The 23,743-nt window shown below is 36.9% G+C and overlaps 1 protein-coding gene across 2 annotated transcripts in view; it reads right to left on the reverse strand.

Annotated features, from left to right (window-relative positions):
- Positions 1–6,043: 6,043 nt before the first annotated feature.
- si:ch211-288d18.1 (USP6 N-terminal-like protein) overlaps positions 6,044–23,743 on the reverse strand; it is a 32,815-nt gene continuing 15,115 nt past the window's right edge. Inside the window, exons 3-14 of one of the 2 annotated variants that reach the window (XM_067400601.1) lie at positions 22,404–22,489; positions 16,242–16,281; positions 14,834–14,914; positions 14,591–14,698; positions 13,761–13,870; positions 12,435–12,483; positions 12,239–12,359; positions 11,473–11,567; positions 11,255–11,320; positions 9,199–9,298; positions 8,826–8,978; positions 6,044–7,833 (exon numbers count right to left, since the gene is read on the reverse strand). In XM_067400601.1, the coding sequence (XP_067256702.1) occupies positions 7,070–7,833; positions 8,826–8,978; positions 9,199–9,298; positions 11,255–11,320; positions 11,473–11,567; positions 12,239–12,359; positions 12,435–12,483; positions 13,761–13,870; positions 14,591–14,698; positions 14,834–14,914; positions 16,242–16,281; positions 22,404–22,489 (1,773 nt within the window). In that variant the 3' untranslated portion in view covers positions 6,044–7,069. The remainder of the gene's footprint in view (positions 7,834–8,825; positions 8,979–9,198; positions 9,299–11,254; positions 11,321–11,472; positions 11,568–12,238; positions 12,360–12,434; positions 12,484–13,760; positions 13,871–14,590; positions 14,699–14,833; positions 14,915–16,241; positions 16,282–22,403; positions 22,490–23,743) is intronic. The other variant, XM_067400602.1, reaches the window with a different exon arrangement.

Below are 23,743 nucleotides of genomic sequence, written 5' to 3' on the forward strand. Positions count from 1 at the left end.
CTGTTACGTAACAGTCGGTGTTATGTTGAGATTCGCCTGTTCCTCGGAGGTCTTTTAAACAAATGAGATTTATATAAGAAGGAGGAAACAATGGAGTTTGAGATTCACTGTATGTCATTTCTATGTACTGAACTCTTGTTTTTTAACTATGCTGAGGGAAATTCAATTTTTGAATCTAGGGCACCTTTAATAAGAAGCTTTGAATGAAAGAAATAAAGTCAGAGTGGTTTGTAATAAATGAAAATGCTCAGATCTAGAGAAATCTGTTAGTGTTTAATGTTCTGATTCTGAACAGTTTTTTTGAGGTTACCATTGTGCTGAAGAGTAGAGCCTGTGCTTCAGTCAATAATGAGCCTAGAAACACTGATGTTATGCTGCATGTTGCTTTATTTAAAGGCAGTAACTGTGTAGTTGCTGATGCAGTGATAGTTATATCAGCTCATGTATGTGTACTGTTGCTAACTAATTATTAACTGCAAAAGATTTGCATTTTACAGAGAGTGTTTCACAATAATAATCCTGGAAATACCTGTCTTTTTGGATACATCTGTACTAGCTTTGCACACCTAGCAATATTTGCCCATGCATTCTTGCAGAATTGTTCTAGTTGTGGCCTAATGGTTAACGACTCGGACTTGTAACCCAAAGGTTGTGAGTTTGAGTTTCATACTGGCTGGGGAAGTGAATGAACAGCACTCTCTTCCACTCTCATTACCCACAGCTGAGGTGCCCTTGAGCAATACACCTAACCCCCAATCACTCCCGAGGTGCCGCAGTAAAAACAGCTGCCCACTGCTCCGGGTGTGTGTTCTCTTGGAAGGGTGAAATGCAGAGCACAAATTCCGAATATGGGACATCTTGGCCACACGTCACATCACTTTCACTTAAGTTCAGTCAAATTCCAAGGTGAGCAGCAATGGACTGCTCTCTTCAAGTCCATTCACAGATTTTTGGATTTAAGTCAGGGCTTCACAGTAGGTAGCCTATGGTGTGTTGGTTTTTGTTTTTCACCAAATATAGCGCTTGGACTTTAGTCAGTTTGGTCTCATCAGACCATAGCACCTTTTGCCAGATGGCATGAGAGTCTTCTATGTGTGTTTTTGCATAGCGCAAACAAGACTGAGTGTGGCACTTCTTCAGGAAAGGCTTCTTTTTTTCAGTGTTGTTTGGCGAAAAAAAAGCAAACACAGTACACCACCCAAAATCTTTAATATGTGGTGCAAAAAGGCTGCATTTGAACACACCGTTCTGCTCTTGAGTAAAGGATACAACTTCCATATAAATTCGTCTATATTCTTCATTCAAAAGGGGAAACCGGCTCAGATACACACACAATGCAGCGCGTGATTACCGTTTTGAATATCAATCATGCTGATCACTTTCATTATTCCACTCCGCTCATGTTCATCAGATAAATTTAAGGTCTTCAGTGCCTTAAACAGTATAACAAGAGTATAAACAATCATTTTAAGGAGTCTTATATTTTGTGGATGGAAAAACAAATCGTGATACTCTAATGTAATTATTATTAATTTCATTAAAGCTGCAGTCCGTAACTTTTTTGGTTAAAAATTATCCCAAATCAATTTGAGCAAGTACATACCCAGCCAGTTTTCAAAACTATCTCCTTATCTTAGCTTGATTCACAACGGTAAGCTTGTAATAATGTTTTATAATAAGAGCAACATGGTGGATTTCCGCAGGAAATTCAAGCATGCAGCAGTTCCTCTGTGCATCATTACGTCACGTCCGTAAACAGAAAGGAAGGAGTCCAGGCCGGTTTTATCACGTGAGGATGCTGCTGGTAGCAGCACATTTATAGTCTTTTCTCGCAGCAGCTGAAATAATTAAACTTATCATTTTGATGGTGGATTGTAATCCAGAAAGGTCCAAATGACAATAATCAGTGACAACTGGAGATTCACTCGTAGTCAAAAAGCAAAAGACTTTGGACTGTGGAGTGGCTACAGAAATTGAAATCTACAGGTAAGACTAATACACACTAAATACACAGTCACACAATGCTGATGTTGTTAAATTTAACAATTTGAGAACAATATAACAGTAATAATAATTTGCACTGTTTGGCGTGATCTGAGCTAAGCGATCGTTAGATTTAATCATCATTGGCAGCGTGATTTATTGTATGCCTAATGCTTTTTTCCTCAGTTGGTCAGAACAAAAGTGGCAGAAATATAATATACTCAAACAGTTTACTTTGAGTATATTATATATTCAAAGTAAACTGTTGTAGCTTCAGGAAGGCAGGACTAAGAACATTATTTGACACATATTATTCAATATAAAGATTTTACTAGTGTCAGGGATATTATAGTTAAATAAAACCATTAAAACCATTTTTTATTGCTTGAATTAAATGTTAATACTTAAAAATCTATACAAACTAAACAGACATGTTTAAAAAATAAATAAAAATAAAATAAAAACAAAAATTTAAAAATTTAAAAAAATATGAAAATATGAAAATCTAAAAATATGAAAATCTAATCGAATTCAAAATACAAAAACTATAATAGTATTAAGTGAAAAGTGACATTAATTTCCCAGAAAAGACATGAGATGAAAAAGCTGAAACTGTAAAGGGGAGGTATATAAACAACAGGATGACTAAAAGTAAGTGATTTAAAATTTTAAGTTCATTGTTGTGTGGCTCGTAAAAAATTATTTGGCGCCTGTTTTTTCCCCATATAGGAGCCTATGGCTCCTTAATGAATTTTTTTGTCTGGAGCCCTGCTCTGCAAGACAACTGAATATGGGCAGGCCATTCACCTTCCAACATGACAATGATCCTAAACATACTGCCAAATGAACAACACAATGGCTTTAGGATAGGAAGGTGAATGTCCTTGACTGGCCTAGTCAGAGCCCTGATTTAAATGTCCATTGCTGCTTACCACAGAATTGGTCTGAACTTGAGCAAGGAAGAATGGGCAAATATTCCCAAATCCAGGTATGCAAAGCTAGTAAAGACATAAAGATTGATGGCTGATGACTTTTCCAAGCCTGTTAATGGCTGCAATGAAAGCAAAAGGTGGCTCTATGAAGTATTACATCAGGGGATTTGTTATTCTAGTTTAGTTTTTTATTAATTTATTAATTTTTCTTTCATTAATTTGATGTTGTAAGGCAAAATTTGTAAATAAAGCTGGAAAAGTTTTTATTTTTATTTATTTATTTATTTATTTTTAAGCCTGTTTTGATTTCAGGCTGTAAGACAAAGTATTTCAAAGGGGTATGATGCTTTTCTATGACACTGTATATCCAATCACAAGTGAACTGTTCATTGTATTGTTCATCTTAGTGTTTATATAAATTATCTCTTTATATGTTTAAGACAGTTTTATGTAGTATATGGGTAAGATGATACTTGCAGCATTTCTGTTTTGAACCATTGCTAAAAACTCTACTGGAATAGTTTATTATTAAAGGCTCATAGAGGAGGGCTGGATAACAGCCCTATTCATTCAGGCACCTATAACCTTTCAAAGGCGATGTCTGTCTTCCTTGTTTGGGATGCTGAAACACCAAGGCACAGTCATGATAACCCCGTCTTTAAATGGATAACCTCAGGCATAAATCAGGAGGAGAAAGAGAGGTGTAATCTCAGCCTTTCCATGCAACTGCTAACGTTCAGCTTGTAAAGGTTATAAACTGAGTTGATTTAGTCTCAGTTCAAAGGAGCTGAAAAAATTAAGATCAAAGCTGAATATGAATTGAGATTGCCGGGCCAGCTGCTTTATATCTTTAACTCCTATCTTTAAACTTGATATTTAAAAAAAAAAAAAAAAAAAAAAAAAAAAAAAGATTTTTTTCTTCTTCTTCAGATAGTTAAAAGCCAGGGAAAGTCACACTGAGTAGATCACAATGCGTTCCAATAACCTTTGTAGTATTAAGTGTTGCATTGCAAAACTCAGCACAGATGAGCGCATCAATACCTGCTCAATTATGAAGATGAGTAATGTGTCATCTTTCTCACGTCTGCTCTATTTCTGTCAGCCCATCATCATCATCATCTCTCTCTCTCATTGAGGCTCAATTATGATATATGGCACTCACAATCTGCCAAGGCGTGGCATCCATCACACAAACCTGTGTCACCACATGCTGTCAGTGTCCTCCGAGAGCAGGAAACTGACATGAAAGATACTCATATTACAGGTAGTCTGATGATGCTAGCAAATATCTCACTGCGGTATGAATCTCTGGCGTATTCTCACTGGGATGGAAATCTAAAACATTGCTGCTCCTACAATGTAGTTCACCAGAACATGTTTTCTATGCGTAAAAGTAAGGAATAATGCTATTAAATTTTTGCTGAAAATATGATGCGTAAATAAAACGTGGAATCAAGTGCGATTGAGGAATCAGTGAGGATACATTGTAAACAAACGGTTAGTTTACAGAGCCCTCTTGTGGTCACACGGAGCACTGGCGTATTGTGCGTTTCAAAATAAATCTGCACAGCCCAATTCAGATTAGAAAAGTTCTATTTCTGCAAATCTAATTCAAACATAGAATAACAAAGTAAATAGGTATATACTATATACAGACTGAATAAAACCAAAACCTTTTGGTTGGAGTTCTCAAAACTCCTTAAAAAAGGAATGTACACCATCCATAACTCAAATAATGCATTGAAATATTTTGAATTAAAAAAAAAAGAAAAAAAAAAGATAACCATGACATTTACCAAGCGGCATCTGACAGAGTCCACAATAAATTTTAAAACCATCAATGTCTTAATACAATGGCAAAATAAATAACAATACATTGCTTATTTCAGATTTACAATAGGTTTACACTGTTATTCTGAGAGGCAACACAGCTGCTTAAAAATGCTTAGAGAACATGTTTAAAGATGCGATAATAAATGACTGTATAATTACTTTAGAATACTTAATTTCCTCTGTTTCCATTCTATTTTCTCTGTTTTAGATTAAAATTGTAGTTTTTGTACTGGTCTATAATGATGAGAAACATGATCTGGGAAAACAATTTTCATATGTAACTTCAAAGCATGAGTTTGTGAAACCAGTTGAAATAAACCTGAAGCACTTCCTGGGTACAGCCTTCTAGTACCAGTTAGTTGTATTTAAAAAGTAGGCCTATGCTAGATGAGGCCATCAGAAAGCAAATCTGACATTAAAGTCATTTATGTTACACATACAAAATCCTATAAGCGTTAAAATACAATACTCTAAAAAGCTAAATGTACAAAATGAAGAACGTACAAATACCAAATGTACAGAAATTTGTGGTTAGAAACAACCAGAAAAATATTGTTCAATCTTGTTAAAGGCCTTGTTTAATTTTGCCACCAGCTGTTCTATATAGAAATTAAAGAAACACTCCACTTTTTTTTGAAAATAGGCTCATTTTCCAACTCTCCTAGAGTTTTACCGTTTTCGAATCCATTCAGCCAATCTCAGGGTCTGGCTGTACCACTTTTAGCATAGCTTAGCATAGTTCATTGAATCTAATTAGACCGTTAGCATCTCGCTCAAAAATGACCAAAGAGTTTCGATATTTTTCCTATTTAAAACTTGACTCTTCTGTAGTTATATCGTGTACTAAGACCGATAGAAAATGAAAAGTTGCGATTTTCTAGGCCGATATGGCTAGGAACTATACTCTCATTCCGGCGTAATAATAAAGGAACTTTGCTGTTGTACCATGGGTGCAACAAGCGCAATTTTACGCACTGCCTGTGACCCCGTTTGCACAGGGAGCGTGCCTTACAACCATGGAGATATTTGTGAGAGACGCTGCGTAATATCATTGCGCATCGCAACTTTTCATTTTCCATCGATCTTAGTACATGACGTAACTACAGAAGAGTCAAGTTTTAAATAGGAAAAATATTTAAACTCTTTGGACCTTTTTGAGCGAGATGCTAACGGTCTAATCAGATTCAATGAACTATGCTAAGCTATGCTAAAAGTGGTACCACCAGACACGGAGATCGGCTGAATGGATTCGAAAATGGTAAAACTCAACTGTTAAATTCTAGGGGAGTTGTAAAATGAGGCTATTTTCAAAAAAAGTGTTCCTTTAAATTGCTAAGAAAGTCTCAATGAAACTGTGACAGATCATTTTGAGCCATACTGCTGCACATTCAGTTAAACTATTTTGTGGTGTTTTCTATCAGAATAATAAATATTGGCTTGTGGACACTGCAAAATTACCATAAAGCTGCTATCAACAAACGATTCACATCACAAACGGAGCGTATTTGATCATGACCATTAAAATTACCACACACTACAAGTATATTACTCTGTACCTTCTTATCAGAAAGGGTAAGCTACTGTGTTATTTAACCTGGAGTGTAATGTGATATTAACAAATAATTACAATATTTTGTCAAGCCACAGCATATTAGCCACTTGTTGATTTCGAATGGTGAAGATCGCTGCAGTGAAAATCAGTCATTTTGCAGTGTGGTTCAGAACATTACAGCTATCACCATTTCATTATATTAGGACACAGAAATCGCAAAGACATCAGCGGTGTTGTGGTGTTATTAAGTCAAGGTTCTGTGCAAACCGTATCCAACTCAGACCCCCGGTTTCACAGACAAGGCTTAAGCTAGTCCTAGACTAAAATGCATGTTTGAGCTGAAAGCAACTTGCACTGACATATCTTAAAATATGCCAGTGTTATTGTTTTGTCTCAAGATGCACACCAGTAAAGTTTTTTTCTAGGGTACATTTATAAAAGCTACTTAAATGTGCTAATTGAACTAAGGCCTAATCCTGACTTAGTCAAACCTGTCTGTGAGACCGGGCCAGAGAGTGCGGAAGAAAAGTCAGAAGGCAAAACAACTGGCTATATACTGAGGTGTGTATTAAACAGTGAGCCAGCTCACTTTTTTATGAAGACTTTATCTTGGTCAAATGTGCCAGCTGTGATGTTTGTGCAAATGCGGCCAGATTCAACCAGAACAAACTTGAGCTGCTGAACAGTCAAATATTAAAATACTTGCTATATCAATAATGCTTTCCACAGGAACACTAGCAAAGCACTTGAATAAAAGTTAGTCAGCAGCTTAAAATGTCTCTGACTTGGGCAAGTGTTGGCTGGAATCGGATGGGTGTTGAATCAGAGGGTCTGAATGGACTGTGGCGATTCGTTTGGCAGGTAACTGTGACTCATCACAGGCTGTTGAGGTTTTGGGCGATATAGAGAGTCTCTCTGAAGATTTGTCCATATTCTGACTTTCATCATCTTGCACCTCTCCAATTTCAGAACTGGATATACTGGAAGGCTGCATGGAAACAGATTGGAAGTTGTCTGAGGGTAAGTCATCCTCCACACTGCCCCCTGCTGTCTCTGAAATGTCCCTCTCCAAGTTTTGAGATGTTTGTGAAGTAATTTCACCAGTTGATGATGTTTCAGCCACTATTGGCAGTGGAGTAGAACCACACAGCTCCGGTTGGTTTTGGGTCTTATTAAGCTCTGGGACAGGAGGTTCGTATGGAGGAGGCCATTCCCCGCCATCCTCAGGGGCTCCTATCATTCCGTCAGGTGTGAGGGGAATCTGGCTGTGCACTAGAACGGGGTCGGGTGAAGGGAGGGGTGACATGCTGCCGGTGCCTCCATCTTTGTAAGGCTTCTTGTCCTGTGGAGGGCTGTCATCCAGCATGATGGACTCCTGCTGTAGAGAGATGTGCAGAGAGACTGGTGGCCGTTTCATGAGCTGGGCTTTGTTGGGCGTATCTTCTGAGGGGCTCGTTTTGAGCCTTTTGACCGGAGTCAGAACTACAGGCAGCTCCAGGCCCAGAGGTTTCCGTGGAAACTCATCAGGCTTAGCTGCGAATACAGAAATAATGAACTACAGTGGACTGAAAATGTAGGTGACCTACATGAACTGTGGCCAAAAATATATTTATTTATTTATTTAATTTATGCTGTGAGGTGGATGGAGCACTGCATGTGTTTTCATTAATGTTAATATACAGTATGATTAACAAAATAATGAATACAGATTTTACTATGAAATTTAATTTATTCCTGTGGTGGCAAAGCTGAGCCATTACTCTAGTCTTCAGTGTCACATGGTCCTTCATAAATCATTCTAATATGCTGATTTTGTGCTCAAGAGACATTTCTTAATATTGTCAATCTTGAAAATAGTTGTGCTGCTTCATATTTTTGTGGAAACCATGATACGTTTTTCAGGATTCCTTTATGAATAGAAAGTTTAATCAGCATTTATTTGGAGTAAAACATTGTTTGTAACATTATAAATGTACTTACAGTACTTTCACTTTTGATCAATTGTATGTGTCCTTGCTGAATAAAAGAATGAAGTATTCCCTGGGGCTTGTAACCCGAAGGTCGCTGGTTCAATTCTCACACCAGCAGGAATTGAAGGTGGGGAGAATGAATGAACAGCACTTTCATCCACCTTCAATACCACGACTGAGGTGCTCGAGCCAGGCACCAAACCCCCAGGAGCAAATTGGCTGCCCGCTGCTCCGGGTGTGTTCACTACTCACTGCTGTGTGTGTGTGTGCACTTGGATGGGTTAACTTACTGACCCCAACTTTTGAAAGGTAGAGTATATATTATTTTATATTATGTTATAAAATTGTATATTATGTCAACTAAACAAAAAATATTTAAGTAATTTTTACACATACTCTACTACTGTATATGAGGGATACAAATGGTGTCTGTTTCATAGAATGACTCACAATGAGCTCTCCTAACTAAGTCAACAGTGATAAAGACATTCAAATGAAAACACACAAGTGTGCAGTTTCATGCATTTAGATATCATATAAAGAAAATAGCTCAACCTGGTGGTGGGAAGTCAAGCTTCATTTTGCGAAGTTCAGACATGGATACTTTAAGCTGCTCTATGACAAGGTCATCATTGAGGTAGATGGACTCTCCTATCTTCTCCTGCAGGAACTCTCTCAGGTCCTCCAGAGACATCTTAAGCAAACGTTCTGGACATAAATAGGTACAGTAAGTTTTTAATTTCACAGTGAAGATGTCATTAGATTTCCATATTGTGCTGAGAGGTTTCATTTATGTCAAAACAATCAAGTCTATTATGGTTTAAAGTAAATAGCAGTTTAGTTAGCAGTTGTTTGTGGATATGGTATAGATTTTGAGAACTTTGGATAAAATTGTTGTTAATTTTGTATTGTAAAAAGAGGAACTCACTTCTGTGGAGCTGAAGGATGGTGTAAGCCATGGCTGTCAGAACTTTCTCGCCCTCCAGGATAAAGATATCCCACAAACGTAAAGTCAGTGTGAATGGAGTCTGGAAAAGGTGACATGTTTGTGGATAAACTAAAATCCGGCAGCTCAATACAAATGTCCTCACAGCATAATGTATAATATAAATCTGAAGAATGTCTTCATCCTCGATTATAGTTTTAAACTGGGGCCTCTGTTGGTCTAAAGCTGATCTCTCTCAGCGAGGATCCTGCCAGTCCACAAGCACAGCTCTGAAACAGAGCTGGACCAGATTCTGCAGTGCTGACAGTGGCTGCTCTCTGTCCTCCTGAGCCAAACCCACAGGATTGTGTGTATGTGCAGAGTAAACATTGAAACACCCTTGTCTGCCTGCTAATTGTACAGTGCTCCCTCTATCAAGAGGCCCTGACAAAAAGAGAGGAAGAAGCACTTTCTTTCAACCTCTTTCCTTCAGTTTCTTAAAACCTAATTCCTCTTCGCCAAGTCCACCGACCTCAAACTACATTCCCATGCTTTACAATGCTGTATTGTAGCTACTTATTAGCTATTTTCAAATGAGACAGTCACATAAATCACCAGACTGTACTGAACCTAATGAGGTGTTTTTGATCAAATTTAAGGTCACTCAAATAAGTTGGATGTCAGAAACTAGTGGTCAGAAGCTTAGAAAAGTAGTGCACTGTGCAAAACATCAACTAAAAACAATTTGTTTGAATCTTATTAATCAGGCTTTAGACATGGTCACTCACTTTGCCTAAACTGTTTTTCTCATTTAACCAAAATGTGTCCATATTAGAGTGCTTCTTCAACTTCACTTTTATGTCCGCCAAAGCTTACGAACCCCAAAAGTTGTAATTATTTACTATTTATTTATCATTTATTTTTACTACTCTTTAAAGATTTTAAAGTTGTTGTACTCTTAACCTAGACCCAGATTTACAATATTGCAATAAGAATATCTATTATAAAAATATGAATTGGATGTGTGTTATGACTGCTCTGTTAATGTGGTTCATTTGAGTAAGCGTGAAAGCTGCCATTTGAACCCTGGTGCGCACCAAACAAGCAGACCAAGACCCCTGAAAAGTCCACTTCCAAATAAACTCTGGTGCGGTTTAAGTGAAATATGAACATAACACGGATCAAAGACATCTAAACTAACCAAAAACAGTATGTGATGTCAAAGATGAGACTCAGAATGTTCAAGCATACCTGTCATAGGAACTACTTTGCCCATCACAGTTCAGCACAGGCATCAGAACCGCATTTCCTTGCAACAGATTTTTGTGTGTGACGGAGGAATTCATGCCGCTGTTTTGAATCCTTTACACATTTTATATGATTTTCACGAGTTCTCAGCTGCTAAAAATACCATCATATGCACGCTCATGCAATGAGTGCATTTAGCCCAGCACATAGCACAGCAGTGTTTTGGATGTTTGGTAAGTTCAGTCACAAAACATACGGCATAAATGTTTTGTTTTTTGTTTTGTGTGATATCTGTAGGTTCGGACCAAAAGAACCAAGAGAACCAAACTACAAGTGTGAACACACCATATGAATGCTTTGCTTATGACACTCATTCCCAATTCCCCCTTCTGTGTCCATATCTACAATATCTGTTAAAATCTGTCTGAACAAACCTGAATGTTCACTTATCACCTCAAGATAAAGTTTTTTTTATATGAGCAGGTCTTGCTGCCAGCATCTCTTCATATAAACACCTCTCACTTGAGCAGGTGGAATATAATCACAGTTACTATCAGAACACTGACCCACCAGTTACATTCAAATAAAGCCAAAACTCCACCTCCATTTTAGCTCATGACTCAACACTTTTAGCATTGTCTGCAGTGACCTGATTATGCACTTTAATATACACACAGCTGATGTATCACTTCCTTGGCTTTGATGCCTAAGCTTTGCATATGATTGAGCATGTACACCTATCTACTAGTCACTGCTTACACACACACTTGTCAGTTAGGTTACAATGCATCTGCTGAGATCAAACACTTACCCTGTCAATAAAACACTGGAGGAACCATTTAGTGCTGTAAATCCCACTGGACATCTGCTCCTTATCCTGATGCAAGTGCATTTAAACAAAAAAAGGAATGAGAAAGGAAGAGAACTCAGCATTAGAGAAACTGAAACACAATAAGTTATATTTAACTTAACTAATCTCACATGTTCTGATTACATTTTGCAGTCTTGTGACTGCCAAAACAATCTTACCAAATGCTTCTTAAGTTTGGGTAAAAGTTTGGAGAGAATCTGGTCATGGTGGTTTTGGAAACGCTGAAGTTTGGGAAATCCAGGAACAAAGAATCCTGTAATGGGCAAATGTGAAAGTATGATAAAAATGTCCCAACACAAGACCAGCAACAATTCTAAAGTGTTATGTATCTCATATATGTTTATTAAACTGATCAAAAGTATCGAAAAAGACGTCAAAAATCAAATTATTTATATATTTTTTTCTTTTTAAAAATGCTGTTCTTTTGAACTTTCTATTCATCAAGCAATCCTGAAAAATATGTTTCATTTCTACAAAAATATTCAGCAGCACAACTGTTTTCAACATTGATAACGATAATAAGAAATGTTACCTGAGCAGCAAATCAGCATATTAGAAAGATTTCTCATGTGACACTGAAGACTGTACTAATAGCTGCTGAAAATTCAGCTTTGCCATCCCGGGAATAAATTATAGTTTAAAATATATTTAAAAAATGTTATTTTCAAATTGTAACAACATTTCACAATAATACTGTTATAACTATATTTTTAACACAATTAAATACAGCCTTGGTATTTAATTAAATAAAAAAAATAATTTAATTAAAATAAATTGCTAAAAAATTTAATTTAATTTATTTATTTAATTGACAATAAAAAAAAAAGAAGAAAAAAAAAGAACAGAAGTGCTTATATAATATGCTAGCAATTAAATCAACATTAAAATTTGTAGCCACAACCAGAATAATAGAGGAGGTCTTACCATGCATGGCATGTTTCTGATTGGTTAAGAGCTGTGACAAAGCCCAGAATGCATCTTCTTCATTCATGAACATTAACAGAATGGCAGCAATCTGACTCATGCCCTGGCAGTAACTCACTTCCTGCAGACAAGAACAGACAAAGTCAGCTATTATGTAACATCTCTTTATTAACCTCCATGGTGATTGTACACTTACCGTATTGTAAACAGAGTACGCAGAGAGCACATGGAACAAAGACTGCTGTCTGTGAAGAGAAATATCAGTGTTGTCAGGCTCAAACTCTCGTGTTGCAATCTTTAATGAATGTCACACACCAGTGAAACAAACGCACATCTGCAACACACAAACCGACATCCATATTTTTCCACAAAGATGCATTTGTTCCTTCAAATTACAGTGGAGCCCCTCCCATCATGTGTGAGCATTAATGACACCCTTCAAATGAGCAAGACTTTCCACTTGGCTCTCTAAGGCCTGCAATCTATTAAATCCTTAGTGACATCACTCCCATTTCTGGCCTGCTGGGGGAACAAGCTCTCAAAATTGAGAAACCAGCTCCAGAAGTTGTCTGAGAGCAAGAAACTGATTCATTTTTTTCATGAAGATAATTTTTTTTTTTTTTTTTTGTAACAATGTAAAGTCTTTACTGTCACTTTCAATCAATTAAATGCATCCTTGATGAATAATTTGAATTGAAGTATTAATTTCTTTCAAAAAAATCTGACATTTACTGTTGCATCATCATTGATGCTGCATCATCATTGATATAGTAAATACTTGGAAATGACGCATTACTAAAACACTTACAAAACTGAGCAAATTTGTGATTTAATTTAATAATAAACAAATATACCTGTCTGTTTTGTAAATGTGTATTTGTATTTTATGGTCAAATCTTAGGCCCTGTTTCAAATGGCACACTTGATTTGGACTTGTGGTCTCATAGCCTTCACTTCTGCTTAGTCCGTATAATCTGAGAGTGCCATTTAGGACAGGGTGTTAGTTATTACTAAAGTAAGTCCTCCAAGTACAAAGTTTCCTATATGAGAACTGTATGAAAATTCCATAGAAAGACAATAAATTCCATATACTCATATAAATAGTGGAAGTGGGCAGTTTGTTACAAGGTTCCATGTGATCTTTTTAGGCACATTCAGATAAATCATTTATAAGCCATTACTGTCATGTGAAATTTCAAGAGCTGAGTCATGGTAAACTAAAGTAGTCTGAAAGCCTTTAGGAATAATCTGTTCTCAGTTAAGTGTTTTAAATGCTCCAAAGCAGCAAGTTATGTGCATACATTACAGATATTGGCAGCATGTAAGTATGCTAATGTTACATCACTGAGCAGCATTATAAGATAAGCGCTGAACATGTAGAAGATGAACAGAGCAGTGCAGAAGCAGCAAAGTGATTTTAATTTCAGCGATTTTTATTGCAGAGCTGCAATGCATCAATGCATCTACAGTAATTAAAGTTCTCTTATCATAGCACATTTTAATGCTTGCATTTTTTACTTACTTTACACCAAATCGATCCATAAACATGATGTGGTTTCGAAAGGTCCTATTAATATCAAGGTCAATCTGTTTGATTTCGGGAGAGTACAGCTGGGCTTGCTCCTTCATTCTCTGTCAATCAAACAAACGGCTTTATCAAAAACAGCTTTATCTTTGACATACCACGGTGCATTACAAGATGACATTAGAAGACAAACATCTCTAGGTATAATTATGATGTGATATATCTTGTATCTTGTGATATTATACCTAACCCCCAATCGCTCCCCAGGCGCCGCAGCAAAAATGGCTGCCCACTGCTCTGGGTGTGTTCATGGTGTGTGTGTTCAATACTCACTGCTGTTTGTGTGCACTTGGATGGGTAAAATGCCCAAATTCCGAGTATGGGAAACCATACTTGGCTGCACATCACTTTCACTTTCACCTTTTTTCAAGTATTCAGGACAGCTGTGTAATGCATTTAAAACCTACTTGTGTAAAACATGCAATACAGGATTTCAGCACCAGGGTACCTTGTTCAGTGATACAGTGGAGGCGAAAAATACTTCCTGCTAGTCGTAAATCTCAGCATCTCTGATGGTTTGTTTAGATTGTGTTTCGTTCTCTCCCATCTCTTTCCATGCCATGTATCAGCCATCTGTCTGTTTTCAGATCACACTCTAATCCCTTTGAAATAGCTCTACCACAACACCACTCCAGTAATCCCACTCTCACCAAACACCCGGCTTTAGGCCAGCAGAGACTCACAGCCACATCGTGTCCATAGATCGCAGCTAAAACTGCTGAGCTATTGTGTGTGAATGTCTATGCATGGATGTTTTTATCCTGTACCTCATATTTTCCTGGATTGTCACTCTTGACTTTCTCAACGTCCAGTAGCAGAGCCCAGGCCTGTCCTCTCAGCTGTAGTGGGATGCCTTTATACACCCTCTTAATCATCTGCACAAAGACATCAGGAGTAAGTGCAAGTGTGTGTGTGTGTGTGTTTTAAGGATCACTCTGGTTCTCATTGGAGCTACGTCACGGTGTTATCTCTGATTTTCAATGATTGCCATCTCTCAATGTGAATCTCACCCGGTCGCTGTTCCTGTACTTGCTCCAGTTCTTCAGCATCTTCAGCCATTTCTGAACCCTCTCAATCTCCACCTGTTTTTGCTGCACAGGAGAAAACAATGAGATCTTATGAAGAAAGATTTGCAAAAACAAAAATTAGATATAATAAATGTTTAATTTCTGTTTAATTATCATTATTTTTTTAACAAAAAATAAAATAAACATACACCAATCACCAAAAACATCAATAATAATAATTGATAATAATGATAAACATTTTTTAATATATCGTGTTTAATATATATTTTTTGTGTTATACTCCCTTCCCAAAAGTTGAAATAACTTTTTTTTTTTTTTATTTGTCAATTTATATATATTGGACAAATTAATTGGATAAACGCAGTAAATTAAGTTTAGTTCAGTAAAAAAAAAAAAATTATATCTATATTTATATTTATATTAATATTATATATATATATATATATATATATATATATATATATATATATATATATATATATATATATATATATATATATATATATATATATATATATGTTTAGAGAGAGAGAGAGAGAGAGAGAGAGAGATGGCTGCTGAAAATTCAGCTTTGCCATCACGGGAATTACATTTTAAAACGTATTAAAATAGAAAACAGTTACTTTAAAGTGTAATAATATTTCATGGATTTACTGTGCTTTTGTTCAAATAAATACAGTCTTGGTGAGCATAAGAGACTTCTTTCAAAAACATTACAATTGAACACACCCAAACTTTGGAATGGTAAGTTTCACATCTTCATTTAATTTTATCTCAAAATAATTAAATAAATAAAAAATAAAAATGCTAAAAGAATATGTCATCAGTTGCATGCGGTGCATATCACAAGCTTATAATACTCAGGGTCCATTAACAGACAGGTATGAGTTTAAATATCTGCTACATGACAACCCTCCTGTGTTTTGTCTAAGGAAGTAATATTTCTTTCATTTGTACAAGTACTTTGGGATTAGATGCAGGGCAGGCATTCACATCATCCTGCTGCTGTTAACATCTGTTCTGAAGACATCTTTCACTCTTTCCCCCCTTAGTGTTTAACCTTTATGTGCCACAACATGACAAAATGTCAGCTGGGAAATGCATCAGCCACCTCCATGCTGTAAACTGCACATGGGAACACACCTCCAGACAGCCCAGCTGTGTCTGCCACACATTCTTGTATACTAAACGCTCATGTCTGAAGGTCACCATAAGCCTGTTTACAAAAGAGACTCCACACTGCTACAGATTCTTTGTTTTCTTTTGTGTTTCTGTCTGTGATTCTCATTTTCCCACCATTCTACAAAACACTATTTGAATAGTATATTCACATGCTTTTTGAATGCACATTTGAATATTTACATGCTTAATTCATGTATGTCTACATTACCTTCTCTTCAAGGGCACTGGGTGTGGGTAATTCTTCTTCACTGAGGGAAAAACAAATAGGTCAAAACACTCATACTAATACCACAATACATTCCTTATCAGGGAAAACTAATCTGGTTCTAACAGTTCTATAGCACAGTTTCAAATCGTTAGTTCACCCAAAAATTAAAATAATGTCATTAATTACTCACCCTCATGTCGTTCCACAACTGTAAGACCTTTGTTCATCTTTGGAACACAATTAAGATATTTTTGATAAAAATCCGATGGCTCAGTGAGGCCTCCCTTGCCAGCAAGATAATTAACACTTTCAAATGCCCAGAAAGGCACTAAAGACATATTTAAAATAGTTCATGTGACTACAGTGGTTCAATCTTAATGTTAAAAAGCGACCAGAATACTTTTTGTGCACCAAAAAAATGTAAAAAAATAAATAACCACTTTATTCATGAAGCTTCAAAGCTTTACGAATCCTTTGTTTCGAATCAGTGGTTTGGAGCATGTATCAAACTGCCAAAGTCACATGATTTCGGTAAATGAGGCTTCCTTATATTGTGTTTCTAAATTTCAATGGTTCATCACTGGGGGGCATGACTCTGGCAGCAGTTTTATACACGCTCCGAACCACTGATTCGAAACAAAGGATTCGTAAAGCTTCAAAGCTTAATGAATAAAGTCGTTATTTATTTGTATACCTTGGTCTGTTTAAATACTCAATTCTGATTGGATGAAAGTGTTTATTTAGGTAGGCTAAATGGATGATTTTTGCATATCGTTTCATTTGTATGGTGAATATGGCAATTTTGAGAAATGGGCCCAGGCACAAGATGAAATAGAAGACTTGGAGAAGACGTTGAATGACAAAAAGCGGCACAAAGAATTAACACCGGCAGACCTAGATAGAAGACGACAAAGATGAGGTCAATACGAAAAAGACAACTAAATGGGCAGTTAACACTTTCAGTGACTTTTTGCGCCAAAGACAGAACAATTGTGATATCGACGAGATCTACTCGTTTTATGCCTCTGTTCAGTCTACCGCTGGACGCAAATACAGTGTTGCAAATTTGATGTGTCTCAGAGCAGGTATAAACCGTGATTTATACCACCGCCACCCATTGGCCTTAGGAAAACAGTGAACAGTGGGCGACATGCATGTAAGCGAGTGAATACAGGAGATTTATGCCAAAGTCATTTCGAAATGTCATACTTCCTGTGGCCAACAGGTGGCGCTTTGACCGTCACTGAATATTGCCATGTTGATGTCTTCAGGCAAGGACTGTCATCGAACATGTGAAGTTTGAAACAGATCGGACATTGTATGTTACAACAACTTCCTGTTTCTTTCGTGGCGTTATTTGCAAACATTAGCACTCAGCCAAGTGTTGCATAATTTAACGTGTCTCTAGCATGTTTGGTACTTCGTGGCATAATGAAACGTGAATCTGGTAGTGAATTACAGTGTAAAGCATGCCATTTCCTGTTGCCAGCAGGTGGAGCTATGGCTAACTGAATATTGGAATATAGATGTCTTTAGGCCAGGACTCTTATTACACATGTGAAGTTTGGAGCAGATCAGACATAGTATGCTTGAGTTACAACAGCTTCATCATTCATGGCGAAACATCAGACTTTGTCAGGCCGCCACAGACACACCCTTCAGCGAAAACTCAAGATCTTTGATATTTAACATCTCCAAGGCCTTAAGATTAGACTGGCCATATATGATGTGCTTCTGCTTTAATCTCTATGAGAAGTTCATCACAGTGTAAAACATGACATTTCCTGTTGCCCCTACGTGGCGCTATGACTGTAACTGAATATTACCATATAGATGTCTTCAGGTCAGGACTCTAATAAAACATTTGAAGTTTGGGGCAGATCAGACATTGTTACAACAACTTCCTGTTTCATGGCAAAACATCAAATTTTGCCAGGCCGCCACGAACACGCCTTTCAGCGAAAACTCTAGATCTTCACAATTTAATGTCTCAAAGGCCTTTAGATTAGACTGACCAAATATGATGTTGATCTGATTAAAGCTCTAGGAGGAGTTTGTTAAAGTACAACATCTGGAAATGGCAAAAACTGCAAAAATTTTGCAAAGAAAATTCAAAATATCTGACTTCCTGTTGGTTTTCAGATTTCACTCCAAGAGACTTTTTTGTAGGTATTGGGCTGTTAGATGTGTGTACCAAATTTCATATTTAAAATTTCACATTTTGCCACACTTAATTCTGAAACCCACATCAGATGTAAATTTTCACCACTTCTGACACATCTGCAAAGTTTCATGAGTTTTTGAGTATGTTTCGGCCCTCAAAAAAGTGATTCACCTTACATGGCGAAACATCCGACTTTGTTGGTCACCACGGACACGCCCTTCAACGCAAACTCAAGATCTTTGCAATTTAACATCTCAAAGGCCTTAAGATTAGACTGGCCATATATGATGTTGATCTGGTTTAATCTCTATGAGGAGTTCATCACAGTGTAAAACATGACATTTCCTGTTGCCCCCAGGTGGCGCTATGACTGTAACTGAATATTGTCATACAGATGTCTTCAGGTCAGGACTCTAATAAAACATGTGAAGTTTGGGGCAGATCAGACATTGTATGCCCGAGTTACAACAACTTCCTGTTTCATGGCGAAACATCGAACTTTGCCAGGCCGCCACAGACACGCCCTTCAGTGAAAACTCTCGATCTTCGCAATTTAACGTCTCAAAGGACTTTAGATTAGACTGACCAAATATGATGCTGATCTGATTAAAGCTCTAGGAGGAGTTCGTTAAAGTACAACATGTGGAAATGGCAAAAACTGCCAAAATTTTGTAGAGAAAAGTCAAAATATCTCACTTCCTGTTGGGTTTACAAACTTTGCACCCAGGGGCTTTTTTGTAGGTATTGGGCTGTTACATCTGTCTACCGAATTTCATAACTGTACGTAAAACGTAGCACGAAGGGCGCTTAATTGAAGTTTTGTAGGTGGCGCTATCGAGCCATTTTGCCACACCTGATTCTGAAACCCATATCAGTTGTAAATTTTCAACACTTCTGACGCGTGTGCAAAGTTTCATGAGTTTTTGAGAACGTTTAGGCCCTCAAAAATGCGATTCATTTTGGAGAAGAAGAATAATTGGCTGAGCAATTCCAATAGGGTCCTCACACCATCGGTGCTCGGGCCCTAATAACGAAAAATTAAAGTACCCGACGATATCATCGTCCATCATGATGTTTTACTATAAACATCGTCAACTGCCAATTTAGGGGACATCGCCCAACCCTAGTAGGCAACTTCTGTTAAATAAAATATCTCGCTTGGCATTGAACTTTGAGCTTTAAAAGGTGCCCTTGAGTGATTTGAAAAAACATTTTAAATTGTTCCCTGATATCTACATAGAGGGTATGTGGCTTTTTTATGGTCGAAAATTGTCCAGATATGGTTTTACAGCTCCATTTATAACCCCACAAATAGCCCCTAGAATGAAAAGGTCTGTTTTTGCCTTATTTGGAAGGCTCATGAATAGTAATATGGTGCTCCGCTCTGATTGGCTGTTTCACTGTTCGGCTCCTTCCAGTAGCTCACACTGATAGCGAACAAATCTGTACTGTACGGCGTGAACGATGGAGAGTTTTGGTATTCAATCTTATATGTTTGAGCCTGTTTCTGACGAAGATGCAGATGTAGAGGAACAACCAATTTTGCTGCGATTGGCCATGGAGGTTTCTGAGTGGTAAGTTAGTCTTTATTTTCAGTATGAACCTGCAAAACGTAACTGTTACGTCAATGGAACTAGCATATAGCGTTAACTTTACACTATAACTCATAACGTCAGTATTTGCAACTTTGTTTTTAGCATTGTAAAAAAAAAATAATTGTAATAATGTGTCGCTGTATGGTTTTACAATGATAGCTTCTTCACTTTGCAATAACAACTCTAAACAACGAACTGTGTAGCGCGAAAAATTTGTTTCTAATATATTGACATTACCGATATGATTTTAAATTTGATTTATTTAGCCAACCAAAGTAAAGCATAGAAGACATTCCAAAAAAGCAGTGTCATGTTTACTAGCTGCTGTAGTGTGATTACGATTTAGCTATTAGTAACAAAAACTTACATCGTCTATAAATATCTTTTTCCACAGGTGTACGTGTGGAAATTGTGCACGTATGGCCCTCGAGAGAGAGAGAATATGTTGCAGGGAAATACCACAGGTATTTTAAAACCACACTGGATCGTAATTTTTTAAACCTATGTGTGGGATTTCTGCTACTTCAGTAGTATGGAAGGTTTCTGTAAATAACAGTGCCATTATGTATTATGTATTATAGCCTACATCCTTTGTACGCGGTGATGTACTCTTGAGTCTGAAATACAAGCGTGCAAAATTGTCTCAAAAAAGTTATCAAAAATAAAAATATTTGAAAAAAGTGACTAAATGTCTTGTCAAATGACTATCGTTTCAGCTTGAACGGTGTAGAAAGTTAGCTAGAAGGATCGAGTAGCTATCTGTAAGCAAATAAACTAACATAGTTAGCTTCGGTGTAATTTGTTGTTGGTTAAATACAGGTCAAATTATAATTATATCCGACAAAAGAGAATTGGCATATGTATCTACGGTTATGTTATATATTTATATAACAAAGACAGTAATACATTTTAACCTCACTGTTAATAGTTATTTACTGTACTAGCATCTTGCATTGGATCTAAACAACACTGGGTACATGGTCGTTTATGTTGTTAGCTCACTAAGAAACTTTACATTTAATCAGAAATAGTTTCTACAGCCAAGATGTGGATAAAAGCACTACTTACTGCTTGCGGGAATATAGTTGGAATTGCCCCTTTCTTCAGTGTCAAACGCTGAGCGAAGCCTGCTTGATATTGTCCCAGGTTAGAAAAGCTGTCCGCGATGAAATGGGCAGAGCAAACTAACAACTTTGAGGTAAATTGTTCCGGTATCCGGTTATAGATAAACATCAGCCATGCCTTTTGACTGTTTTTTTCTGGAGGAAGACTATGAAAAGTTTTCACATCCCCTGCACAGCCTGGAACATAACATTTATTTCCATGATCTGCCATTTTCGCTGTCATCCTCGCTTGGCTTGTTTCTTCACTCTGCCTGCATAACTTCCGATGATTCCGCTGGGCGTATCCGCCTGGCCTGGATCATGAGCATATGCAAATATGGGGGGCGGAGTCCCCGACTGTTACGTAACTGTCGGTGTTATGTTGAGATTCGCCTGTTCTCCGGATGTATTTTAAACAAATGCGATTTATATAAGAAGGAGGAAACAATGGAGTTTGAAACTCAGTGCATGTCTTTTCCATGTACTGAACTCTTGTTATTTAACTATGCTAAGGAAAATTCAATTTTTGATTCGAGGGCACCTTTAAAATTTTACAGATTTTATTTATACTCTAACAACATTACACACTAACTAAAGTTTGAAACATGGGATCACGAAGAACGGGACCTTTAACTTGGCAAATAACCAAGGTATAAGCGGGATAATCCACGGCTAGCCATGCATTAAAGGATTTTAATGCACTACGTAGAGGCAACCACCCTCCGCTTCACGTCGGGTGGTTCTTCGCCTCTACGTCGTGCTTTAAAATCCTTTAATGCATGGCTAGCCATGGATTATCCCTTACATTTTTTTTTTTTTTTGGTGCACAAAAAGTATTCTGGTCGCTTCATAACATTAAGGTTGAACCGCTGTAGTCACATTGTCTGTAGTCACATAGTCACATGTCTTTAGTAGCTTTCTGGGCATTTGAAAGTGTTGATTATCTTGCTGGCAATGGAGGCCTCACTAAGCCATCAGATTTTATCAAAAATATCTTAATTTGCATTCCGAAGATGAACAAAGGTCTTACGGGTGTGGAACAACATGAGGGTGAGTAATAAATGACAGAATTTTCATTTTGGGGTGAACTAACCCTTTAAATCAGACTGCTTTACATGTTTACATGTGTTGAAAGACAATGTATTTTGATTAAAAAAAAATCCAATGAATGAAAGACAGCCATTATGAGTGACTATTATTTTCAGACAAAATAAAAACAGCTTTCTAGGGTTTTAAGAGCAAATTATCAAATACTTTTGCCAATATGGAAACTGAATGCTGGGTTTTACCCAGGACTTACTGAAGAAATCCAAAGCGATCCGTAACTCTATATATGCTGTAGTCTGCATCCTCCCAAGGATCAATCTGAACTCCTGCGTCTCTACCCTAAAAAACACATGAGCGAATGCTTTATTTTGTCTCATTTGAACACAAACTTTGAACTCTGACTTTTAAGCATCTTTTAAGCATCTTTAAAGGCAGCAGTTCTGAATCATATTAGACTTTCATCATTATATTACTTTCATAATTATATTACTAATGATAACATACTGTAATAATATATTGAATGCTATTCTATAATTATAAAATATTAAAATTATAATATAATAAATATCAAATTATTTTCCCACAAAACAGCAAATTAAAACAGCTGAATTGTTTGCTGAATTTTTTTTTAGTGATCATGGCAGCAGCAAATCTGTGAATAAAGTAGGCAGTTGTGTGTGTGACAATGTGAGCCAAATACAATTCTGCATTTATTTGAACTGACTAGGTGATTAAGAGATTTTAAATAAATAAATATGTTAATTTAATAAACTTGGGAAAGTTGCAGTTTTTATAAAAACAACTTGAATTAAACAAGCAAAAATATAATGCAACACATTTCTGCTCAATGGGTTCAAAGGACATGTATCTACATTATCACACTTTGATTATCATTACTTTGGTGATCTAAACCCATGCCAACCATCACTTTTTGCCATGACTGATTTAGTCTCCATCCTACCCCAGTGATGTATCTAATGTAAAACAGGGGAAACATTTCCAATAGTCGAGCTGAAGCTTTTATTTTGTTTGTGTGCGTGTTATAAGTGGTAGTTCTGTGCTGGAACTTGTCTTTTTTTTATGTTTGCTGAGTGGTCGATGCAATTATGAAAAGCGACAGTAGAAATATTCTTTCTAGCACACTGCTCTCCACACAATGTTCTGTGGCTCGCTAACCATTCTAGTGAAATGCAAACAAATATGTCCCAACTCTTGTCACACAACCAATGCCATATAGCTGCAATTTTAATTTATGAGCTGAGAAAAAATTAATGCTCTGCACTTATTCAACAGAATTTTTACCCTTTCTCTTGAGTTCAGTGCATCTGATGTTTAAAAGCTTTACCAGTTGGTGTGGATTGATTCCCTGAGGGGGGCGGCTACTGCTCTCCTGCCCTCTTCTCAACCCCATGGTGGAGAGAAGAGTGGAAAGCAAGCAGTGATCCGTGACAGACAGCCAAAGATTACTCCCCAATTTCAAATGAGTCTGTTATAGAATGTCATGATGTGCCATGGTCAAATTGATCACCATGGTGGCCATATAGTCCACAAACACTTTGTTGGTACAAAAATATTCTGTCTGCTGCACTAGCA

This window comes from Chanodichthys erythropterus, chromosome 11 (genome assembly GCF_024489055.1).
Source record: "Chanodichthys erythropterus isolate Z2021 chromosome 11, ASM2448905v1, whole genome shotgun sequence".
Lineage (NCBI taxonomy): Eukaryota > Metazoa > Chordata > Actinopteri > Cypriniformes > Xenocyprididae > Chanodichthys > Chanodichthys erythropterus.